Source organism: Rhea pennata, chromosome 3, assembly GCF_028389875.1.
Source record: "Rhea pennata isolate bPtePen1 chromosome 3, bPtePen1.pri, whole genome shotgun sequence".
NCBI classification, from domain to species: Eukaryota; Metazoa; Chordata; class Aves; order Rheiformes; family Rheidae; genus Rhea; species Rhea pennata.
This window is the reverse complement of record NC_084665.1, coordinates 14,548,920-14,575,575: the sequence shown is the minus strand read 5'-3', so window position 1 is coordinate 14,575,575 and position 26,656 is coordinate 14,548,920. Positions and strand designations below refer to the sequence as shown.

General features: G+C 39.2%; 1 protein-coding gene across 1 annotated transcript in view; it reads left to right on the top strand.

Moving 5' to 3' along the window:
* Positions 1 to 24,366, top strand: part of LOC134138077 (prokineticin receptor 2-like) — a 28,554-nt gene extending 4,188 nt beyond the window's left edge. The window contains exons 3-4 of the mRNA XM_062571289.1: positions 19,679 to 20,181; positions 23,670 to 24,366. Coding sequence (XP_062427273.1) covers positions 19,679 to 20,181; positions 23,670 to 24,366 — 1,200 coding nt within the window. The remainder of the gene's footprint in view (positions 1 to 19,678; positions 20,182 to 23,669) is intronic.
* Positions 24,367 to 26,656: the final 2,290 nt, after the last annotated feature.

Sequence of the window (26,656 nt, the reverse complement as noted above, 5' to 3'; positions counted from 1 at the left end):
GCGAGATTTAATCAGAGAAAATTGAGGATAGTGATAACAAAACATTAAGCCTAACTGCTCTGCATATATACGACAATCTTCACAAAGAAAATAAATAACCAACGGCTACCGAAAATCTATATTGAAGGTTCCATTGTGAGATAAATACTGATATTTAAATAAAGTCAACTACCTATTTTCAAGGTCATTTTAATGTTTACTCATAGAAATGCTGACAATTGTTCCATCAACAGCAGAGCAGCTAATCCAATACAATACACACATAATCAAGAAAAATGTTCAAAGAGAATTAAATTTGTTCGGTAATGTAACTACTTGTTATAAATCAAGACAAGGTTGTCACTTGTCTTGGATCCAGTTTAATCTGTTCATAACCATTGATATTATATACATGCATTGCCAATGATCTATTTTACAGTTTCTCCCTCCAATACTTTTGAGTGTTGCCAGTTGAATGGGGAGTAGTGTGGCATTTCACATGAAAGATGTGAAAAAGCAAGAAAGAATTTCTACCACTATCTGTGGGTTTCATGCTATGTTACTTTGTTGTTTTTATCAGTACAAGAATGGAATCAAAAGGAATTAGTCAGCAGGACATAGCAGGGCAAAACTATTAAAAAATGAAAAATGTAGGAAGATTACATTGTTCTTTTTCACCAAATGACGAGAGAATCTTTTTGTACAGTAATAGAAGTCTTGACCTACCTCCTCAAAAGGAGGAAATAAAAAATGTCCATGCTGAGCCTTAGCATTTCCAAATATTAGAAAGGAGTGAAGGCTCAAGTCCTGCCTAGATCCACTTACTAACAAGTTGAAATTTTATTTACAGACCAAACTTTCCTGCAGTAAGTAAAGAAAGGTAGTGTTCCAGTGAACAACTCTGAGCCACAGAGAAAAATCAGAATCCTTTCCTGCTGTTCGTATTTCTGGGAATCACTGTAAAAACCTAGCAGAAGTAAAAGCCCATGTTTTTGGATAAGAGTTGGATAAGAAGCTACTATTTAGTTTTGCAAACACAGCAAATCAATAGAGCAGCTTTATATCACCTGAGGATTTACCCCCTTCCTCTATGAAAACATGTAAGAATGAACTCTGCTGTGTCTAACGTGCTGCAGACCACCTGCAGGGCAGTTTGTGGGAGCACTGTAAATCTGTGCTAGTTTAAAAGTCTAAGGAAAGGCAATGATAAACAAAAGATAAATGCTAACTCAAAAACTATTTCCTCGAGGAGAATTGCTTTCAGGCATATTAATCTAGCTTAAGTACATTTAGTGACTCTCTAGCATTTGCTGCTGAAAACATCTGGATCTGAAATGTTAAACCTCAGATTTGATTAACTATCCAGTAATCTATAAGGACAGCTCTAAGATACATTAAAAAATAGACCTTTAAAATGAAAAAGAAAATAAAATGTTTCCTTTCATTAACTGCTGAAAAATTTAATTGGAGTAGCATAAAATACACAGATCATAAATTAACAGAGATACAAGGCACTCACATTATTCTTTTTGCAGATGGAATAAACAGTGCAAATTTTAGATAAATTTTACTGCTATAGCATTACTGGAGATATTTTTAGGATTCAAAATTAAACTCACAACACCGGCATACTTAGCGCGTGCAGTGCATTATTGAATGAGAAGCCAAAGTTGGAGGTTGCATGATTTATCTTACATTTCTAGGTTACTAAACAAAATTCACAAGATCGTCCAAGATGCTTCCTGCATGAAATGGCTGTACTGATTATATGAATACTCTCCGGGAGCACTCCTGTAACTATAGGATGAACAGACAAGGAATGAATTCACAGCAGCAGGCTCCGAGAGATTGAAATGCCCCATGGTCTAACAATCCAGTAAATCATATTTAAAACAGACTTTTAAAACAGACTATAAGAGAGATTTCAGTGAATTGAAAGTTCAATTAATTAATCAATTGATAAATGCTTTTCAAATCATCACATTTAGGGATTAAAGAAGCATCTCGGTACATTACAAAAGGTAAAACCACCTGGCAGTATGTCATACATTTTTGCTAAGGAAAGTGACAGAGGCTTTTCCTGGGGACCTTGTACTTCAGATGGGATGATGGTTAAACTCTTTAACTTCAGATAGAAAAACAAGTACCACATTTGAAGATACCATAAACTGCTGCATCTTGCAGTGCCAAACGAGTTTCCTCATAGGGCTCTGGTGAAACGAGGGTCCCCAAGGAGAGCTGAGAGCAGCCATGCCGCACCTGGATCATTGCACTTGCAAAAGCCTGCAGGAGCGCATGTCCTCAGCCTTGCAGAAAGCTCTAGGAAGGCTTCTGCTCCCAAGGAGGACCTGCCCCTACTGCTGTTCCCTCTTCACAGGTGGCACTACATGGCCTAGACTCCTAGACACACTCCTACACTCCTACCCATTAGGCACAGTCCGACTGAAAGAAGTGAAACCATACAGGAACAGGAAACTCGCAAGGCCTGGCTATCTGCTTTCCTTTTGTGGCACTGTTGCTGATTCGTATTAAAAACATCTCCTGGTTAAGACATCATGCTGGTTTCAGTGCAGAAAGGATTAACTTTTTTTTTTTTTTTTTTTTTTTTTCCCCCAGAGACCTCCCTCCCCACCCCAGGTGTTTTTTCCACATGTGGAATTCCTCGATGCACAAAATCCCTGAGGTGCTTTCCCCACTCTGCCAGCTGCGTGCTCCTGGCACAGTCCAAACTTGTTCATACTTGTCTGGATGGACAAATGCAGCAAAAAGTATCTATCATTTAATGCAACTGATCTCTTGTAGCTGAGACTATGACCAGCAGATCTGTCTACTAAGTACTGTTCAAATGTCTGATGTGCTCTTGTGCTGACTGAATGTTTAAAAAGGTCCTTTCACAAGTGGCCTTGCCAGTTGGGCTAAATGGGCTGCTGGACTATTGGACTAAAAGGAAGCCAAAAACAGTTTCTTGGAGCTTTTCTATAGATCCCTTCCAGTGTCACTTCTCTTGTAAACTAAAGGAGCATCTACTCCAACCCGGCTCCAAAGCCAGGAACGGAGCAGTATCAAAACACAATTACAGCCTAAACCAGAACTCTTTCATCACCATCTGAAACAAGAGGCAACAAGTTGGGACTATTCAGTGTCAAGTCAACAGACATAAGGAGAAGCCTTACTGACAAAGCAGTATGAATGACCATATTCTCTGCCAAAGTTTAACTTTAAATGGATCAAGTGTAGCTAGAAGTAAACTGCAGTATAGGTGTACTATCCTGATGAAGCTGAGGCAGCAAAGACTACAGCAAACTCTTCACCCAAGAAAGCACACAGCTGGCTAGCTCGATGTCAGTGAGAATAATACAGTTCTGACTGTGACATGGTCATACCCATGCCAACCGGTTGTATAAACAGCACAGAAAATACTTCATGAAAAGAAACATGTCATCTCAAGAACCCAGATACTGTTTTGTGTTTATCCACATTTCCTGTAACCTGGACGAAGCCTCCTAAATTGGCATTTATGTATGTTCCAACCTGTTTTAGAATCTGGGAGAATTTTAACCTTCCTTCTAAAACAGGGAAAAGAAAATAAAATATTCAGCATAGTGATGCTCCCCTTATTCCCATAGCTCTATACCAACCTACAGTACCAGCAACATTTCTGAGCCCTGCTGCATGTTCAGGATAACAATTTATTAATCCCAGTGTTTGAAGTACTGAAGGTAGTATTATTTGGAGACAAAATAGTAATTCAGAAGACTAAGATACTAAATACCATGTCTACAAACACTGTCTTAATTTTACAAGGTGCACATATAAGCATTATAAAAATCTCTTTGACCTTGGGAAGGAGTGCAACCTGCTTTAACATTATGGCATCGTGGATTTATTTAATCTTTCCTGAGAGTGTTAGAATGATTCTGACTTATCTTGTAAATTAATTCAGAGATATGAATATGGCTCTAGAGGCTTGATTCTCCCTCGGTCTGTACTCTGTTTAATTATGTTCAAGGAAAAGCAGCATCAGCTGAGAAGAGAAGGCTACCACTCTGCCAGGGTATTACTCACCATCATCAGAAACTGCAGTAAATGACCAGCAGATACCTGGCCATTATGGATCTGACCACTGCTGTAGTAATACCCCTACATATCCACTGGGAGGTCCCTGCAGGCAGAAAAGCAGGACGCTAAGTTCTTATACTCTGGTCTCTGAGTGTTTTGAAATCCTGGAATAGTTATCAGAGAAAAGAAAAGTGCTGTCAGGTGCCTCCAAATGGCTTGTCTAACATGCTGGAGCTTAGGAAATCCACACAACTAGAATGAAAACTACAGGCATAGCTTGGCATTATGCCATCAGTCATAACCATGATTTATGTTACATTTGCCTCCATCAGATACTATCCCTATAAGAGAGCTACCAGCATGTTAGAAACAAAACTGCTTTTCTGACTGCCATGTTGAAGGTCACCTTTGTAGTGCACCAGAAGTTTTAACTGAGGAAAATCTCTGTTGGAGGTAATCTGCCTCTGAGTCTTCAGTGTAATCTGTATTTTGCCCCCATTTCCATGCTACACTGAAGCTTCTGTTTTTCACATTTATCTCCTATGCAGTTCACTTGCTGAGAACTCACCCTTTGAGGTTAATGATACTTGAACATTTTTTTCTCTTTCTAATCCTTGATTTTTGCATCTTTTTTCCACTTGCTTCATTGCAACACTGATTCTTTAATTAATTTTAATTAAAATATTATTCTTTTTTAATTAATAGTTGTGGCCTTATATAAAGCTGAACTTATCCCCATTCCCTCAAAAGTTCCCTTTTCCAATATTTTATACTATTCCTCCATTGTTACTTTTGTACAGCAGAATTCTGAAGTTGCCTTAACCACACATTTTATTTCTAGGAGCTTTCTAAAACTTTCCTGACACTGTCTGAAGACAACATCTGAACACTAGCTTGCACAGCCAGCGATGTTGCTACCCACAAAGCAGGTATCAACACTGGTGACAAACTGGGTCCAAAGCAATGGCTAGCAAAGCCTGTCAATCCTAATACGCACAGAGAGATGCAAAAGCACCTCTCATTAGAAAGAGACCAGCCACAAGATCACTCTGACAGTGACTCGCAGCTTAATCTACTTACAAGCACCTGCACCAAACAGGCAATGATTTATAGCCAAAAGTTAAAGAGATTTCATGGAATTCTGCTTTTCACCTTATTAATTGTTGGGTTAATCTAGTGACTATTGTAAAAACATAATCTCTGTTAAAATTCTTCAGAGATGAGAATGTTCATCTGAGTTCCGACAAAAGCAGATATTGTCTTTTCTCATACATGTTCTGTCTTTTTGGTTACGTGGATTTAGTTAAGCTTGCCTTTTACAATCACCTGCAATTTTGTTTGTCTTGCAGTAGCCCTGGAGTCACACCTTGAGAGTTGTCCTCATTCAGCCTTTTTTTTAATGACTGGCTGGAAAATTTGTTTTTGAAAATTTACATTGGAAAATACTTGTTGATACAATAAAGCTGTGTGCCTTAATGTACTCCAAAGGCTGATTTTAGTTATCCTGTTCTGGCAGCCATCTTCCTACATCTCAGAGGTCTTCTACAGACAATCATGTAATTTCATTCTTCTAATGTTCTGAAAACTAAGTAGATGCTGTTTTCCTAAAAACAGTTGCAGGAAAAAAATATTGCTTTCTATTTCAAGCACACCAGAACAACATTCTGCTAGATCAGTAGGTCATTCTGTCACATCTTCAGCCCTGGCTTTTGATTCACATCTCGATTGTCTTCTTCAATGGCTTCATGTAAGAATAGATGGTCAAATCCTTGGCAGTTATATGATAGCATTTCAGGAACTCACCACACTACCAGAGTTTGAACAATGTCACATCTCTTCAAGTATTTCACATTGCTTCATAAAGCATCTGCAGTGCTTCCTAAGGCCAATCACCACATTCATAAAGAAATCTCTTTAGAATTATGTTTCAACAGAAAAAAAAAAAGAAAGCTGAGGGGACCATGAAAAGCTCAAAGAAAGCAGCTTCTGTAAAGTTCCTTCCACATACGTGTTTTAAAAGAAAAAGTAGTCTGCTTCTGCATAGTGTGGGAACTGAATTTGATCTCAAAAACATAACAGCGTGTGTTATTATATCAGGCAAAATAATTGTAGAAAAACAAGTGCTGAAACCTTTCTGGCTGTTATGGTAACAAACTATTAGAAAATAAAGCTTAAATTGATTTAAACAGTACAGCCCAGCATTTGCTGAGCTAACAGTTTACAGATTTATATTTTAGTCAGCATTGGTCTGATTCAGCATATCATTCAGGCATCGTTTCCTTCATTTTTGACATCCCAGCTCACTTCTACGTGTTGCCAAGACTGACCTCATTTCACATGTCACTGTTTTTAAGGACGGTCATTATTTTCTGTGAGTAGCAGAAGTTGGCAGCTTACCATTTGCTCTTATCCACAGATCAAGAATGTCCAGATTTCCCTTATTTTCCTCCTCCAGCCATGGACAAATCCCTCACAGTAATACAATTACATACGGAAATGCATTATTGATGCTACTACTATTACTAAATACAAACCGGTCAGGCTCAATTACAGTCTAAGCCCTGAACTTGCAAACAGTGTAGAACAACTGCTCCTTCCCCAAAGAGAAATATAAAGGTATTACATACAAGAGACTTAATAACAGTAAATCATTAATGTACTAGAAATCTAACCCAACTATGATGGATCTGTTATTTACAGGAATTTTGTATGGTGCTTGTTATCTTCAGATCTTGAAAAGCCTGCACATTGGTACTATCCTTCCCAATTTATAGGCGAGAAAGTAAGGAAGAGTGGGAAAGCAAAAAAGGGTACAAATTAATGACAGCTGCCCAGTAAGCCAAGAATCAAGTCAAGAATAAAACCTTTATCTTACATTCTAGTCCTAAACTCTACCTAAAATAGCTCAGAGATTATTGGAAAAATGGTTTTGGTAATCATTGGTTACCTGGTAATCCGAAAAGGTTTGGAAATCTGTAAACTTTAAATTGTGTAAGGACGATGTTAGACATGATCATCTGACCTGTGTTTATGCCCCTTGCCAGCTATTTGGTACCTACATCAAGACATCCAGTGCCATATTTTTGGAAATGTTCCTTCTTTGTTGTGCAGAATTTTGAATTTGTTTGGGAAGAACTTTTGATTCTTGGCACAATTTCAGGTCAGAATACAACAGCACAAAGTAAATGTGATTTACTGAACTTTCTGTAAGATTTAATAATGTTTTGTCTCAATTCTCTCTGGAATATAGCTCTGGACATTTTTTAAGTATAGCAATTCTTGGCTGAAATGTGTTGTTACCTGTACATTCTAAAATTGTTCCTAAACCCAGCATATATATGTGACTTCACCTTTGCTTACATACTGTATTTATCATAGGCCATAAGAAACTGCTTTGAAAGTATGGAGTACTTGAATCCTTCCTGAACCTACAGATAACAGAGTTAAAATAAATCTACATGTTTCCAGATGAAAGCTCTCAAATCAAAAGTTTTGGCAAGGGTGATTATCCACACAAAGGTGATTTTCCAGACAACATTTCTATATGGAGGCAGCTTTCCCATTTGTCAATCTTCAGCTCAGTCATCATGTTCAATTACAGAAAGATGAAAGAAAGAAAGCATGGTAATGTCCAGTCGTGGAACAGATACTACTCTTCCCATTAGACCTTCGCAAAGACCTTCTTCTATCTGAATGCCAGGGAGCAGCAATGGCCAGCTACCCTGTGAGGAGGGATGAGCCTGCAGCCAAAGGCAATGCCACCATAGGCTATGCCCTCAGCAGGAGATATGGTCTCAGTGTGGCAGGCAGAGCTGGGCACAGGTAATAGGGTCCGTTGACAACCCTAGACACAGTGAGAGGATGAACTAGGCCCAGGGTCCATCCAATGAGCCCACTCAGGAGCAGCAAGAGAGGGCTTTGGGGACAAGGCTGAAAGCAAGGCTACAAAATAGGCCCAAGGTCCATCCAGGAGGCAGGGCCAGTGACAAGCCTGGAGACTGGCATACCTGCAAGGGTGCCCAGGGCTGAGCGGAAATGGGTCTTCTGGGCCTATGGGCAACACTGTGGGTGAAAGCCCTGTATGAGGATGCTCAGGGAGATTAAGGCCTATTAGCACTCTGAGGGCTCTGATACTGAGTTAATGGAACCAACATTTTCAAGAATTAGGGCTTTTCATTGTCTCTTCCCTTAGGTGCACAATTTAAAGCTATGTGATTTTTTTTCAGAGAAAGCAGAATTACTCTTAGAGCAGTGGGGGACCTACAAAACACATCGTCTTTGCCTGTCTCGATGCTCAAGGTGGTCAAAATCCCCAGCAGCGCTTAGCAATCTTGGTCTGGCAGTTTGCCATAAATAAGAGCTGAAGGAGAAATGTAAGCTTTGTCACATCATTCATCATTCATACCAATAAAAAGAATAAGAAAAATATGATAACTTTTAAAAGTTCTGAATACTTGAGTGCTGAATTCAGTGCCACAGAAAATTCATATTAAATGTAGCGTGGAGGGGATGAAATTTTTTAGCTGTTTGTATTACAGCCTGATATATTCAACCCAATTTTATCTTTTTTTTCTTGTCCACTTACATGACTGTCAGGAACAGATAGGTATCATCAAATTAAGAATAAAGTTTAACCTTTCAGCAGACAAACAGAATTGTTTATTCCAGTACTGATAATTTACAAATATACAGGAAATTCAAGAGTATGCAGTTTTTTCCCTTAATGCATAGGACTTTAGGCCACAGTCTCATGGAGAACATCTGAATCATTCTTGTAACCCACTACGTCATATCTGCTGGACAAGCATTGAAACAATTTTTCTTATTTGTTTCAAATCACAAGTAATTGTTAATGATATGTCTTGTAACTTCCCTTGGCAGAGGAGTGAAGCAGGAACTGACAGACAGTGAGGGACTCAGTGTGGTTTCAAATATATCATTCTTTAATATGAGGTTAACTGCAGCACACATCACAGGATCAGAGCATTCATGCAGCATTCATACTGGAAGAGCCCCTTTCACCTCCCTCAGTCCTCACTCAGCTCAGCAGTAGCCTGTGTGACTTCTGGAGAAGTATGTCACTTTTCAGCAATCCAGATAATCCAATTACTTTGATTAATCTTTTCATCTTTTTCAGATTAAATCTTTCTCAATAGTTCAATTTTATGAAGGAGGAAAGCACTGTTTTCAATGACTAGTAACTTGTGTTGCCTGCAATTTTAATTGCAGAATTTGTTTTGCATTCTTGCCTGGCAGTGTCAAGGTTAAGCCTAGGCCATCCCAGCAGCATCAGGAGAATTTCTTTAAAGATCCAGCAGAAGGACCATCTTAAGCAGGGGAACCTGTAAACTAGAGCTCAGCAGGAATCAGTTTTTTCTTTTCATAGAGGTTTAATTCCATCAAAAAAAAATACATCTGGAATGTAGAGAGCTTTGGGCAACCTGCAACTACAGGAAGGAACTCCATAGTACTGATGCAATAACCCTTTAAACAATTAAAATTATCTCACAGTCTATTTTGTTCTGAATGGCCCCAAGGCACAAGCAGCCTTGGACATGTTATCAGCATAAGTAAGGATTTTCAACCTTTTCTTCTTTATCTCCTGCGTTACTGTCAGGCATATCCACCGGCTCTCATACAGCTTGGTACAGCTGCAGCTGAGAAGGAGCTCTCATTCATACAAGCAGATTGGCACATTCCCATTCAGCTGATATTAGACTTCTTTACTTAATCTCTTTAGCGAGATCTACACATGAGACAGGACTGGAGGATGCCAAGTCTCACTGCAACAAATCTGCGCCCTGCACACATTTGGACAGCTGAGGTATTCTGGGAAACACTGGTCCTTTGGCTTTCAGTGTAATTGATCTTCCTTAGCTGGCGACAGAACTAAGCCCCTCACCTCACAGAGGTCTCTTCCGCACAGTGTTTCAGTCTCATCTCTTATTTCTTCCTTACTCATATTATGTAGCCTGAAAAAAATTCACAATCTAGTCTTTTGTGGACTTTAATCTCTTAACTGAATCTGCCAAACAGAACAAAAACACAAGCTAAAAGATGTTCCTCTGCCAAGAAAACTAGTGCAGAAAGCTCAGAAAATGTATTCATCCTGGCAGAAGGTACATTGCTTGGTGTCCCTGTGTGGTACGCAGTGGGCAACTTTTCATCAACTTTCTTTCACTGTATTTTCCTTTGGCTGAAGATTGAGTCAGATTCCACAATGAGAGAGAGACTTGGATTATGGAGGCCTGGCGCAGCTAGCTCTAAAAGCAGGAAAAAAAGGTAGAATCTCTGAAAGTCTGTAAAGGTCTTTAGTGTAATGGGACTGCTTCAGGTACTAGAGAGAAGAGAATCTGATGATGATTTGAGAGAAAGTTAGAAAGCTTGAAAGCGAAATGAGCCTAAAGAAACCTTCTGAACGGTGCTCATATATTCAGTCTGTCATTTTTCTCCCTTTGAAGTGAACTCCCTGTGGCAGAATTAGATAAATTAGAGGGCTGGGAGACTGTGAATTTTATATACAAAGTGACTCTACAGGTGTGCCTCCTGGTGGCTAATGACAAGAAATTGGTTATTAAATAATTTCATTTGAAAAGGCTAGCTGGGCTTATATTAAATATTTCTTCTGGAAATACTTTGTACATAAAATGTGAAGTTCTTTTAAATAAAAGTTTGCTCAGAAGTACACCATGGTAATTCACTCGGCCATCCAGTTAGACCTTCTGGGCCACAACCTAATATACACATCTAGAAAAGTTTATCTCCCTTGCCTTCCTTTATAGCCTCATTTAAAAAAACAGAAACACCTTCAAAAGATAGCTTGCAGCAGATAAGTTATTCTCTTTGATTAACAGGGAGCATTAGAACCTAAAACCACTAGGCTAATGCTGATCTTTCTAAATTACATCTCACAGGATGTTACTTTTCACAGTATACTCCTTCCAGCTTACCTCAGTATGACCAGTCAAAAGGCCAGTACTCAAAGCACCTCTAAAGCCCTAAATTTCTTCCTAAAAGATTTCTCCTAAGAGATTTCATTCTAGATGATCAAGCCAAAGCTAAGCAGTACCAAACAGCTAAAAAATCCTTTTCTCAGTGTGGTGGGCTTGTGGCTCCTGTCCCATGGTATTTAACTCCATCTATGCATTGCACTGGGAAATGATACACTGAGCCCTGAGCTCTGACATCCACTCACTAAAGCTGTCTCCCTCTGACATACTCATCCCCTTTTGCCCCTAACCATCATCATACGTATTCATGAAGAGCTACAGACAGGGCAATAGGATGTGTGCTCCACCGCACTCCCAGCTACTCACTCTGCAATCAGGCCTGGTGCAGCTGAGGAGTCACAGCCATGACCCCATAACACGCCTTCATGGCTTCTGGGGTGGATTTTCCACAGCTCCAAATACTTGAGGGAGCACAGACAAACTTTTCTTCTGTCAGAGCAGTCACATCAACAGTGCTGTTCTCAGACTTTAAATATATTATCAAAAGAAGGTTGATTTGGCCCTGCAGTTTAAATACCACATCCAAAAAATCACAAAATCTTTTCAAGTCAGAGAAGAAGGTGTGATAACAGGTTTTCATGAATTATCCTGACAGCAAGATCAGGGTTTCATGCTCTGAGTAGTTTCAAATCAAACTACCATTAGGTAGTTTGAGTGTGTACAGAAATGATAACCACAACCCTTACCTGCAATGAGGCTTTCACAGTACATTAATACCTTTCTCAGATTGATGGTGAACTCTGGCAGCCCTTTCAATCTCAAATAATTTATGAGAAAAATTACTAACTTTTAAAGACACAAAAAGGTGGCAGCAGAATGAGGCATGAGCCTTACATACTTCATGTCTTGCTGTGAGGAGAAGTCAGGGAACACGGAATAGCATAATACCCTCTACACATGGCTAAGCAACTCAGACCTCTGCAAGTCATATTTCTGAAGGTACAGGTGCTTTGTAGGAACATGCTGTGGTCCGTAACTTCAGACAGTAGAAACAAGGAAAAGGAGGGTATCTTTTAGATAAAAGTGGGAGTATAGGGATTGCAAAGAGGAGATTCTTGGAATCATTCTCCCTGACATTAACTTATTAGAGTGAAATATTTTGTCAATGGCAACATTACCATAATATTCAAAAAAGGAGAAATGAAAGAGCAGGATTCTGTCTATGGCAAAAGAAAGTAATATTCACTGAATAAAAGGAGCAGAAAAATAAGTTGAAGAGATGATAATAGAGATTGAAAACTTTGTCAACAGAGAGTACTGATGGCAAATAATGTGCTGACAATTTAGCTTAAATTTGACACTGTAGCTGCAAGGATTACTGTTTTAAAGAAACTCAGCATTCAGCATCTTCCACTTAGACCTCCAAAGAAGTGGGCAGGTTTACAGAAGGATGTGTCTCCTACTGAAATACTTTGATTAAAGAGCTGCTTCATTTCCAAAAGCATTCTGCAGCTCTGAGCACTCATTGAAAGCAAAGGTGCACTAAGTGTATCTTTGAGCAGGTTCCAGAATAAACAATGCTGCCTCTGGAAATCTGACGGAGAGATGAGCTTCACTGAAATATAGGACATATTAAGATCCTTTTAAATGCTTCAAAATCCAAATGTTTTTGAATATGAGTTATAAGTAAACCAGTTCTTGGAGAAGAGGCCAAATGCAGACCTCAGATATGGATCAGAGATATTAAAATTAGAAATTGAAAATAGGACTATGAAAATTCTGCCAGATGCAGCTAAGAAATATTTAGTGGTTTCATATGAGAAGACACAATCTCCACATTACAGAAGTTTTCTACTGACAGGCTAGGCAGGCATTTGTCAGAAATTGCATGAGTACATGCAAGGCAGACCATGAAAATCAGTATAGATCACATGATAATTCTGATACCTTTTCTAAATGTTACTCTGTAAGATATATATTATTTCATCTTAAATTTGATAGAACAATGTTTAGAAATAGAGCAAAGGAAGATTGACTGTATTCTGAAATTGTGAATTCTTCTTAATAAATATTCTTTTATAGAAGAGGCCCAAAGCAGAAGCAGAAGAAAGTTTCCCTCATTTTCAAAGATAAAATCTCCAGCTCTTGAATTTCAAAAGGCCCTCTTAGAAATTTCAAGTAATTTTAATAACATTACTAAGAAGTCAGTATCAAAGTAAAGCATTTCAACTGGCTAAATTGACCTTTTTCTCTAATTTACAGAAGGTTTCTAAGCACTGATCTTTATTATTCCATATATCTGGCATAGAACCGACAGGACTTAAAGTGATGCGGCTTTCTAGGAATCTCTGGACATGGATTTGACAATCTTAGTCTAAAATTAGGCAGTCTTTAACAGCTGGTTGTGATTGAGAACAGTCTTAGCAGAGAATAAAGCTAGTAAGTGAGGTGGGCAATGGAGGTAGTTTCAACTAGTTCTACCTTGCACCCATAGAAAAGAAACACACTGCTGTACACCACTGCTGCCAGCAGCTGCCACGTTAATACCAAAGGGCTATGAGCGTGCCCAAGCAGGGTTTGGGGACAAAGGCCCTTAACATTTGCTTTTCAGAGGCCCTCGGCTCTTCACACCCCGACAGACTACGCCTGAACAACATGATGATGCAATGGTGAGTTCCTCTAACTTTGAGAAAATTAATGAGGTCTATTCACAATATGTGCTCCACTTCTCCTTTAAAAATAGAGCTTAAATAATGCAAGAGCCTTCAGCTGACTTTCTCCAGAGGGGCCCAAGAGAATGGTTTGTGGTAACAGGCATTTTCTCTAGGGAGGCCAGAGGAAAAAAAACACAAACCAGACCCTAACACATCCAAAAGAAAGTAAGAAACTGTGATGTTTAATAATTGAATGCAATGTTGAATGTTTAAAGACTGAAATGTGTTTTTGTGGTCATTCATGCCACACTACAGCAGCATGAAAACTGGTGCACAGTCTCTGAGCTGGTCCCTGTCACCTGCACTGACTCAGATTCTCTCATTTCCGCTTTAACTAAGATGAGTATCTCTAGAAATGGATGCTAATGGTAGCTAGGAATGTAAACTTCATATATCTATTTCTACATATTTCATAGACCATTGTTGAGGGCAGGGCATGCACTTCTCACAGAAGACTGCCATGCTGAACTAAGTAAATAAACATCATTTTCTTACGTGCTCACAAAACGAGGAATGGAGATGAAGAAAGCAGGAAATACATACTGGTAGAGAGTAAAAAGTGAAATAAAAGACAAGTAAAAACAAAGAAGCTTTTACTGTGAAGAAAGTCACTGACTGCCTCCGGTCGTCTTGCACATCGTTCTGTAGTGAAGCTCACTAAACCTCTTGCCATTTAGCTGTGAGATCCCCCTGAACACCACTGTCCATAGATACCTGTGCAACTCTGAAAGAACAAGACCGTTTGGTTAACAGCACTATGGCTGCAATTCCAAACCATGATGATGGCTGCCTTTGTGGGGTGTCATGATGGCTGTTGACAGCTGGCTCTACTGCTCCTTCTGATGCTTTGCCCCTACTCAGAGGACGAAAAATTATGTTATAACCCTTTTAGATGGGATGCACTTGATAAGCAAGTGGAAAAAACATGGTAAGAGGAAAGTAACATTATTGCATAGCCCATCAATCCAGATAAACACCTCTCTGTTCTCTTCTTCTGAGGATTTTTCCAGGGTAAAGTCACCACTGGAACAGCAGAATATGGTAGGATTACTTCTGGGTGCAAATATTGGCAAACTCCATCCAAAAGTGACTTTCCTCCAGTAGTGCTAGGTGTGTTTTCACATATAATAAAAGCATAGCTAACACTTCATGTAAGTAAATCTAAAGTCATCCTAAACATTAATACTAGTAACATTCCTAGGTTTAGTAAAGCACTCGAGCCAAATGTTTGGTTAAAATACTGATTCCCATTAGGAGGTCTGTCATGGACTTGGCTGGGGTCAGGGTTTAAAGACGATCTTAAAGGAAATTTTTTTCAATCCCATTTATGTTTTATCATAGTGGATGTCATCGATGCATTTAACTTAAGTACTTGCTAAATCAAGGATTTATGATATAAGCTCTTTGGAGATTATGTATCTGAACTATAGACTAGAGATATGCTAATGATTATAACCTATATATGCTACTACTTTGTTATTGTTTTTCTAGAAAATCACCAGTATTTCTGCTGCCATTGTTTTATCAATTTCTATAGCATATTGCCATCAGATTTATATTAGTTACCTCTGTAAAACTTCTAAGATGAAATGTCAAATCCAGGTATACTTTATACAAAGTTTATGCTAGTCCCCTATGATTAATTACTTAGCTCAGAGTCCAATTTATTAAGCAACAAACAAAAATTTGACAATAGCTGATGAGTTTTGAGAGAGTTTGCTCTTTTGAAATGAAAGGCTATAATTCCTAGCTCTGTTCCTGGAGTAAGTGTTAGTTTTAGAAATTCATTATTTGAAAGTCTCTAAAGAAGTACTTTACATTTCAATCTTTTTTGCGTCATTTATCCTCCAAATATTTTCTTAATTCAAACTATGAACATTTTAATGAAGAAAAGAAACAGGAATGTAAATCACTTATTTGAAAGTTTTCAAATTTAACTTTTCTTCTCATCCTGGATTTATCAAATGGGTAATATTGGTCTCAAGAAATGCACCATTAAATGTTGTGACACCATTGGGAAAGTCGCTGGAACTGTCAATCAAAGTTATAAAGGAGAAACTCAATCTTACACAGAAATTCAGTACCAGAATCATGCACCCTCCACAAAATAATTGTGATTTTGAAAAACAATATTAATTATGTAATAAATTAATGTTGTAACTCATAAAGTCATTAATGACTATGGGGAAGGAACTCTCTCCAGCACTCTAACCTCTGAGAGAGGGTGTCTTGCTTCCAGGGGAATGAGGTGACTTGTAAGCTGTAAAACATCTGGGCTGGGCAGTTCTGGGACAAGGACAGTGCCAGCCCCACACAGACAGCTCCCTGGGCCATACTGCAGCCTGGCCACGGCAGGGAGCCACTCTCCCTGCACGCTCACACCAGAACTCACCAGAGACTATAGCTTTTGGACCACAGCCTTTCAGGTCTCTTTTGCAACATCTGCAGCTAGGAAATCCTCTCCCACAGCTTCAGGGGCCTTCCATTACAGTATAAGGGCTACACACTCAGCAGAAAGTGCAGAACCTGAGAGACTGTAATTATCAAGGCTCCAACGAGTCCTTGCTTTGAGTCAATAGGGATATACCATTTTACAGAAGCTTTACAAAAGCATTGCCTAAAGGGATCTAAATATTGGATATCATGTTACTTGATTAACTCATTAAATAACTTAATGTGGCACAGCTAAATGAAGTCTTAAAGAAATCATGCACCTTTCTAATTAAAAGCTTGCAAAAGCTCCTTTTATTTTACTTGCTTTTCTTAAGGGACATTTAAGGTTTATGTGGCCTATTTTAGGGATTATTTAGATTTGGTTTTGATGCACACTGTAATTTGCACACTTTGTCTCTCCCTATATTTTCTCAGATGCTGATACTTTTTGTGGCCAAATTCAACAAGTGGACTATATTTAATTTCTTCATGGTTCGTTTGGTTGCATCTCTTCAGGTTATCAAAATCTCTTAGTGGCTTTTCACCTGCTACACTGAATGTTAAAAATAAAGCCAAATGAAGTATTTGACCTGAAATTCTTAACTCTGTCTGCTGGTTCAAGGTAGCTGGGGCTCTCTAGATTTGCACAGGTTTTCTGGAAGAACCATCACACTAGAGGCTCTTTTATCCCAGATGTATTTCTAGTTTGGGTGCCTAACACTGCAGTAACTCATTTCTTTCTTTGTCTCCTTCCCACTAATAACGCGCTAGCTCACAAAAACTGAGTCTTCAGGGTGTGTATCATAGATTGTGTATTTTAGACGCTGCACAAACCTACTATATTCTCCATGACTTTCTATGGCTTCCTACAGTCTAGTTCACTGGGGCTCACATGTCCCAGTCACATGCCCAACAACATGAAAAAGGTTGACTAATGTACATATTACTAAAACTATGGAAGATGAAATGATATCTGCTGTGTGTTTCCTCTCCTTGAGAACTGGGAAGCATGTTTGCTGACACATCTCCCTTTCACGAGAGACCTGTTCACTGGGATGTGGGCCCTTCAAGAGCAACAAGAAGGCAGCACTACATAAACAGAGAGTCGTTAAAGAGTCTCCGATACGTCTCTGCTCTGAGTTATTCTCTTAGAGTGCAAGGGAAGCCATCGGAGGTTTTCTTAGCTATGGCTATCCATAACTCCATGGCAATGGAGGGCAGTTCAACCCTCCTTGCACAGGAGCTGTTCTGTGTCCCCAGAGCTCCCAGCTAACATCTGTATTGTCTGCCACAGAAGTAGTCTTAAGGACAATAGCTGGGGAGAGATTGAAGTAGTTCCTCCTTCCTCCCCCTCCTCTCCACCGTGAGGCTTTTATTTCACATCGGGTATAAATAACTACTGCCCAGTAGTGATAAAATTCAAAGAGCAAGCACAGACCAGGGTTTTACACCTTCTGCACCTCAGAGCAACAAAGCCGCTCCATGGATTCAGTGCATTTGTGGGGGGTTAAAGCAGGAAAAAGGGGGGCTGTGCTGTTTTGTCTCTGTATTGCACTGCCTCTTTAAAATTAGAAATGCATGGGCAAGCTTCAAGGTGCCTCCCACTTTGAAAAGGCTTTAGATGCATGCACACAGGCAGCAGAACTGTTATCCCCTCTGACCCGCAGGGAGAGAAAAGAGCTAAGCTAAGTCCTTTGGCTACTGCTTTTTTAGTGATCCTTTCTGTGCTCCAATGACAGCAGCACATTTGCAGGAAGGAAACCTGGAGGCTAACCCCAGAGTGCCAGAGACCTAAAAGAAGACGAGAGCAACTGCAGGTACAGCTATCTGATGGTGTTATGTCAGTCTGTGGATGGGCGTACTGCCTTTATTTATTTTGGAGATCTGCTATTTTGCAGGGAAGCCTGAAAAAGAGATTGTTCCTTGCTTTGGGAAGAGTGTGGTTCCAACATACAGATTTTGCATCGAAATATTTGTTTGGTTTCTTCCTTACATGAACATTCACATTTCCAGGCAGTTGTGGAAATGCCTTAAAAAGCAGTGAATTGTTTGAACTGTTATTTAGTTTCAGGCTTGTCTTTCTGTTATTCTGTCATCCTGTTAACTCTGTGCTTGAAAAGCAATATGGAAACAGAAGTTGTACAGGAGAGTTTCTCTTGGAAATTTATTCAGATTTGGTACACCAGGGCTGTGGGTGGTTCCAGGGAAGGAAAGGAGGTGACTGCTGTGTTCTGCAGATTGTCCTTTGTAGCTATGATGGTCATTGCTTGATGGCATTTGACATTATGAAGACCTACTGCTTTAATGCAATGAAGCAGTAACTCCCCCACATTCCCTCCGGAGATGGGTCAGGGCTGTCCTGACAACTGGGAGTCTGTAGCTCGAAGTACCTGAGGGTGTGTGAATTCCTGGTGTGGAGTAGAGGGATGCAAGAAGACAGTGCTGTCAGCGTTTTGATATGGAATAGAGAGAAAATTGGGTGAATGGATTAAACTTGTCTTCTCAGTGTGGAAAACGTCTGTATTTAACATGTTTGATACAACTGGCAGCACTAAGGGGGGAACCTGCTCCTCCTCATCTTCTAAAAATCTCAAGAACCTGCTTGTGGAAGTACCTTCACTGTGAAGATCAGATTTGCCCTCACAAAAAAAAGCTCTACAAGCAGTTCTGTGCAACAAAATCCTGCACAAGCAAACTGGCAGGACTTCACAGGTTTGGGAGAGGCAATATAGATTATGTTGGCTGAAAATTTGGTCCCCGTATTCAATTAAGGGTTGCCAAAAAGGAAAGTGCTGGCTTTGCTATTTTTGGAGTTCTTGGGAAATCTTAATTTCAAAATGTATTTAGAAGCCAGTGCTTCAGTTCTCCTTTTGTTTGTTTAGGTTTTTTCTTTTTTTCTTTTTTCTTTTTTTTGGCTGTGACATCACTCTGTCTGAGACATCTAGAGTAAAGCAAAAACATTGTCCAAAAGGCACATCAGATATTTCTCAGCAAAGTGAGATGTCATGTCCTTTTAGCTTCTCCATCTTGCACAAGGATGACAGCATGGTGGGCTTGAAGGCTGGGAGATGTTTAACCTAGATTTTATACTCCTTCCACATTGTCATTTTACTCTGTAGTAAAACTTCAGTTTGGGTAAATAAAACTACCAGGTATAGCTACCAGTGTATTACGCAAGTAGAACTCAAGGGATTTCATGATAATCAAAGCATTGTTTTACAGCACACTTCTTCCTACTGTTCACAGTCAGGTATGTGGCAATAGAGTTGGGGACAGGTGAAAGAATAATGTAGATATTGCTTTCCTTCGAGCATAATATTTTTGCTGTATTTTCCTCTCAGGAATTCTTTTCCTCTTTTCATTTCCTTAGAAGAAGTTAAATGAGGCTGATATTCTGCAATCTCATCAGAACAAAGACAAGGTGACTCATTGCTCAGAAAACAAACTTTTGATGAGCTTTTTTGCCTACTACCAGCCTGCTCTGCTGTCCTTGGGTAATATTAACACAAAAGCAAAGGCCGGCCAAGATACCTGTGTCAAAAGTCAGACATCACCATGGGGCAAGATGAACGTAACCCAAATACTACTGTCAACCTCAACTTTGCTTCAATCTATGATCTCCACAAGGGGGATTTCACCTCCTTCAGGAACTTCACCATCCCTTTCAATTTCAACTACAGTGATTATGATCTGCCACTGGACAATGAAGATGACATGACCAAAACACGCACCTTCTTTGCAGCCAAGATTGTGATTGGTGTAGCTCTCATTGGCATCATGCTGGTCTGTGGCATTGGCAACTTTATTTTCATTGCTGCTCTCGCCCGCTACAAGAAGCTACGAAACCTCACCAACCTGTTAATCGCCAACCTGGCAATCTCTGACTTCATTGTGGCCATTGTCTGCTGCCCCTTTGAGATGGACTACTACGTGGTGCGACAGCTGTCCTGGGAGCATGGCCATGTCCTCTGTGCCTCAGTCAATTACCTACGGACTGTCTCCCTGTATGTTTCTACCAATGCTCTCTTGGCTATAGCTGTCGACAGGTAAGCAGGGGGCTATGACTGGAGATGGCCAGAGCTTTTGAAATTGGCTGTCCAGGTTTCTTGGGTTTTTAACAGACTCAGCTATTTTTCTCCTAAGTCTTTTTATGCTACACTCTATTGTTGCTTAGTTTTTTGGAAACTGATCCAAAAGACAGCTCAGAGACAGTTTAGCCCTGCTAATCATTCTAGAGATACAGGTGTGCAGGGTTGTTTCAGCTTTTATTGAGCACAGCAGAAGTTTGTGAAAAAATTCTAGGGAAATTCAGAGATGTTTTGTCTGGTAAGGCGGAAAGGGCAATCAGCTCCTGTAAAACAAATCCTTAACCCATCTCCAAAAAACAATCTTTGAACAGCTTCTGAATAGTCATCCTTAGCTTCTAAACACAATAATGCATGTATTATCACTTTCTATTACTTATTTTTTCAACTTCAAAAGTGTTTTTGGAAAGCTCTTCTACTGCATCCCAGATTACTGAAGTAACATTAATCATTGAGTCTGTATGCTTGCTAGGAAATCAGGGATTTTCTAGTTTATCTCACCATGCATCTCTAAAAATGACCCTGGAAATGATTAATGATAGAAGACTGTTATTGTTTAAGCTCTCTTCAGGTTTATTTCTTATCTTTAAGAGGTGGGGTTTTTGTTTATTTTTTGGAGGTGTGTGAAGGGAGGGTTTCCCCCCCCCCCCCCTTTTTACCTGGAACAATTAAGATTCCTGTAATAAACCGAAAAATAAAATTTGCAATAGTTCAACAGCAACACACAGGGATTCTGCAATTTGCAGTAGTTCAACAGCAACACACATGGACTCTGCTCATTGGAGAACATGTATAAACATGTTGTTGTGTGTGCAAGGTACAGGTACTTTTAAGGTATGGTTGTGTAACAAAATTACTAGTGCACAATAAGCCTTGATCACCAGAGTGTGCAGGCCATCATACCTGTGCTGCACTGTATTCTTGCAAAAAAGTCCTGGAAGCACATTACTCCATTCCCAGAGTAGGTCAGACAAACATATAATCTACACGAGGTTGCACGTTTTCCATCACGCCCCTTAGGCAATGCAACCCTCAAACTAGCTTAAGCAGCCATAGGCAGATCCACTCAACAAAAGAACATCTGTAGAGTGTGTGGGACTGCCACATTTCCTCGGGTCTTTTCCTCAGCCCGTTGTCCTAGACACACAATGAACAAGCATAACTAAGGTAAAGAGTGGCTCGATGATCTCTCTTTGTCCTGACTGTGCCTCTTGGTGCATAAGTGCAAATCTGAGCAGTCTGAATTGCTTAGTATGTGCTTGGAGATACTCCTAGTGCTCAGCAGCTACATAAGCACGCCGCAGCAGCAGGAACTGCCACATCTGCACCAACACCTTTGTCTTCCAAGCACTCTTCAGTCACAGCTGACAAGATGGATGAGAGAGTGCTTTGGCTTCACTGGTGACAACCAGTTGCACTTCCAATTGAGTTGTGTTGTTTGGGTAGTTGACTTTCATCTCTAAAAAGGAATGAGCTCCTAATGAAACTTTTCCCATGTTTAGATCTTGTAAAAGGGCTCTTACGTGGGTAGAGCCCATATTATTACATTTTTGTCAGGTACGGCTCTCTTTCATCTGCCTGGCTGTTTACATTAAACATTTAGGAATTTTGAATATTTAAGGCCACATCTACACTAGTAAATAACCTATGGTGAGATGAGAAGATCTATAGAGCAAGAGTTCATGCTGCAGACCTCACTGTAAACATTTGGGGGGCCCAATACCATTGACTGAATGTTCATAGCAATTGGTGTGTTTCAGATACCCTCTTGGAGCACATCTTTCAGGCTGGTTCCATCTGAATTCAGTTAATACACTCCAAAACTGCTCCCCAACAACAACCAAAGTGTAGTAAGCAAGGACAGTCAGGAAATCCACCACAGAAGCTTCCTCCTGACTCTACTGTAGAGACTGACCCCAGAAAATCATATGCTGTAACAAGATGATTGGAATACTTACGAATGCATACACATACATGATCTTAGAATCTTGTTTTCATAGGACACAATCTAAAAAGCATTCATTTATCAGCTCCACGGTGAGGCTGCAAAATTCTACTGTCCTTTGACATCTAGCCTGCATTTCTAAGAACGATGAACAGTTTTTGTGATTCCAAGACTTGGCTTATTAAAAGCTCCCCTGACTTTCCATTTTATATTAGAATGTGAGTATATTCTATATATGTTACCTATAGAATATGGACAGACAGAAAGCCTCTGAATGCATGAAAAGGCCACTATTTGAAGCAACCCTTTGTGTCAAACACAGTAGTACTGAGAACTCTGGAGTATTTCTGATCAAAATCTACTCTTAGCAGAAATACCCTAATCTTTCTGGGGCAGACTGTGCTTAAATATAAACTCTTCTCACATCTACAGCTTCAGAAAGAAACAAGTAAACCACCCAGACTGAATGCCATTTGGCCATGGTCCTTCTTTTGACTGAATCAAGAGCAATTGATTGACTTTGCAATGCTGCAGTGCATATATTGCAGCTTTATAGTCACTAACAACATGTGTGAACATTCTGCTCAAGAAATACAGGGGTAGCATATTACTTTATATAGCATATATAAGATAAATCAGCAATTGTCACATCAAGCAGGCCAAACATAAATTTGCATGAGTAAAAAATTAATATGTAGTCCTGTGTTGGTTGATTTGAAAACGCTCAGCTGTAAGCAATTATTAATCTCTGCTTCAGCTCTTTTCAGCTCATGGAATAACAAAGAAGATAATGGAAACACTGTTATGTCCATTCAACTGCTAGGTAAAAGCAACATATTCAAATATTTCTCTGCCTAAGGAAAATAAATTCTCCTCCTCCTACATGTTTGTCTTCTTCTACCTGCACCTAACTAGGTGCATATTACAGTGTATTTTAAACTCTCACTGAATATGTGATGTCCACTATTTCTAGATGCTCTGTCACAGTATGTCCTGGGTATCACACCATCACCTATTGTGCTAGCTACTGCAAACATATTTGTCAATATTAGAAATATTCTCTTTCTCCTCTTCCACTCAGTCTATCCCTCCCAAATATTTGATCTGTGCTAAAAAGAAAAAAAAATGTGATACAAAATTACACTTTTTAAATTTGGGGTTTGTTCTTTTAACAGGCAGGAGTTTAAAACTGAGTTCTTAAAACCATCTTCAGGCACCCTAAAATACATTCAGATTTTCAAATTGCAGAGTACACAGTATCTTAATAGGCACTTCAACCACTCACTCTGGAGCTTCTGTCTAGATTTATGAACTCACCTGCAGGCTGCTTCTTTGGACTACATTGTTCTTAACTCTCTCTCATAAATCAATTTGTTAGGCGCACCCTTTAAGGATCACAACAATTTCCTCCTACTTAATCCTAATTCTGCCTAATTGTATTCTGAAGCGTACTCTGATTCATATTGTTTTCATACTTAATTTTGAATGGATTTCTCTCTTCTAGGTACCTAGCCATTGTCCACCCACTAAAACCACGCATGAATTATCAAACAGCAACCTTCTTAATCGCCTTGGTCTGGATCGTCTCCATACTTGTAGCTATCCCATCTGCATACTTTGCTACTGAAACTGTATTATTTACAGTAAAAAACCAGGAGAAAATTTTCTGTGGCCAAATTTGGCCAGTTGATCAGCAGATGTATTACAAATCCTACTTCCTCTTCATCTTTGGCATTGAATTTGTTGCACCTGTGATTACGATGACATTATGTTATGCCAGGATCTCTCGAGAGCTTTGGTTTAAAACTGTACCAGGATTTCAGACAGAACAGATCAGAAAGAGGCTTCGATGCAGAAGAAAAACTGTTATGGTACTTATGTGCATCCTAACTGCCTATGTTCTCTGTTGGGCACCTTTCTATGGTTTCACAATTGTCCGTGACTTTTTCCCCACAATCTTTGTGAAAGAGAAGCATTATCTTACAGCTTTTTACATAGTTGAATGCATTGCTATGAGTAACAGCATGATAAACACAATGTGTTTTGTAACTGTAAAAAATAACACAATGAAATATTTCAAGAAGATCATGTTTCTCAGGTGGAAATCAACGTATAATGGAAACAAATCTAGCACAGATCTAGACCTCAGAACAAGTGCAATGCCGGTCACAGAAGAGGTAGACTGCATAAAACTGAAATAAGGTGTATACAGTTCTAATTTCACATATTTTAGAGGGGTGTGGGGAAGAGGAAATAAGTAAATGCTGCCTCAGAAATTTCTCCCTGTTCTATGGAAATTCCTACCTACGGTTAGAGCCCTAGATAAGCAGCACATTATGGATTTCCACCAGATCTCTTCTACCGGACTGCTGTATAATCCCATAAGTCAGACTGATGCTGTGCCTCAGTTTGTCCATCTGTGAAATGGAAATGTAGATATTTGGTTTAGAGCAATTTAAGTTTTAGGGAGAAAAAAGTCCGTGAATGCATTAAAGTATATCACAAAGATGGAACAGCCAATTGTTAGTCCTAGCAGTGATGCCAACAATCCTCTCTGTTTATTCTGTTCTTAAGAAAAACTTCTTTGGTGTCTTTGATTTTATTGTGGCACCCTGTGGCCAGCTTCTGCCATCTTGTGTCACTGAGCACTTCATCATAGGACTTGTCCCATGTTTTTTTAGTGGTAACCATTTAAGGTAATGGTCAGTCAGTGGGAAAAATTCACCCTTTTGTACCAAGCCTGGACTTCTTATGCTATCTGTGTATGCATTCGGAATAAAGTACAAGCAGGACCAAAATAATCTAGAGATCTTAAGATGATGACCTTCTTCAGGAAATGGAGACTGATACTAGGTTTCAGCAAGTCTGTCACTAGTTGAGTTGGCTAGCTTACCAAATGTTTAAATACAAGGCAACAAAGATGATTTCTGCATCGCCTCCTTGAATGCTACTTTTATTATTCTCATGTTGTGTAACTCTAGGGTGAGTGTTTCTTGATGGATAATCATGATAAAACAGGTGACAGTAGCAGTAATATATTCTCATTTAAGCTACATATAAAATTTCATGGATTTGTGTATTAAAATCAAAGCATTTCTATTGTGATGACAAATACTTCCTGGTTTAACATATGTGGTACACCTACTTTTGCAGTAAATGTTTTTTGTAAATAATTTGTCTATTTGTGAATATAAACTGAGCAGAAAGCCCAGTTAATAAAACAGTAAACATGGGAACTCAATAGCAGCACTCTGAATTATTTTTTATATTTTTCCCCTAGCTATAACTTTTCTACCCAAATGACTAACATGAATTATCCCACTCCTGAGATAAAAATAGCAAAAAAAAATAAATAAATAAATTGCTAAAGATTATTCAAATCCATGAATTTGCTCAAATCCCCTTGACAGCTGCTCTTAAAGAATATGTGTTGGAGAGGGTCACAAAGCCTTGCTCTCTTAGACAAAACAAATACTGAAATCATTCTTTAAATTTACATTTTTGAAGACAGAAAAGTGCAAAATCCATTTGTTTCTCCATCTGTCAAAAAAATCTCAATGGCCGGAGTTGCAGTATTACATCATCCAGATGCTTAACCTTGTAAATTATTCTGATAGCTCAGGGTTTCTCCTGACACTACACACTCATAATTATCTTTTGAAACTCATATTAGTTATTGTGGATTAGCTAGTAATATTGCCTATTGTTAGTGTCCTGATACTCCCTGCACCTGTCCTCCCCAGACTCTTCTTAGTGAAATACAACCAAATGATCTGGAATTATGCATCCCCCTCAGGCTGAGCTAGAAAACCCTCTCCCTCAAACAATAAAATTCCAAACCAAAATCAAGGGGAAAGGTTGCTCTAAAATTCTAATCACCTGGAAGTCATTTTGAGTGCTCTGTCATCTCACAAGAGGAAATCACAGTAATTAGCAAGGCACAAGAAAAGACTGCCTCACCTCACAGAGGTATCTGTATATAGAATATATGCTATCAGTATACTGTCTACATATGGTATATGTATCATATGTATATTATGTATATGGAGAAGCCTAGCCTTGCCTTGCCTCTCCTGGCCTTTTCTGGCTAGGCTTTTCTGTATGTTCATAGAAGATTGCAGACAGATTATTTCCAGGCAAAGAAGCCTCACTTAGTGCCACATGGTTGTGGCTGCTCCATCTGTATGCAGAAAACATAGATAGAATATATGCCAATTACATATATATTCCATGTACATATATAAAAAAAATCTTCTTCTCGATTGACCTAGCTTTCCATGTCTATATAATGGTATTTGCAAACAGTATGTGTTCTCCATACAGACACAGAAGAACTGCCACATCTCACTGAAGCTTCTCAGTGTGTATACACAATATATATATACAGTATATGTTTCTTATATAGACAAAAAAAAAGACTCACATCACTTAAATTGGTGGAAGCTTTTCTGTCTGAATAACACATATTAACTGCATTATGCAGAACACGTA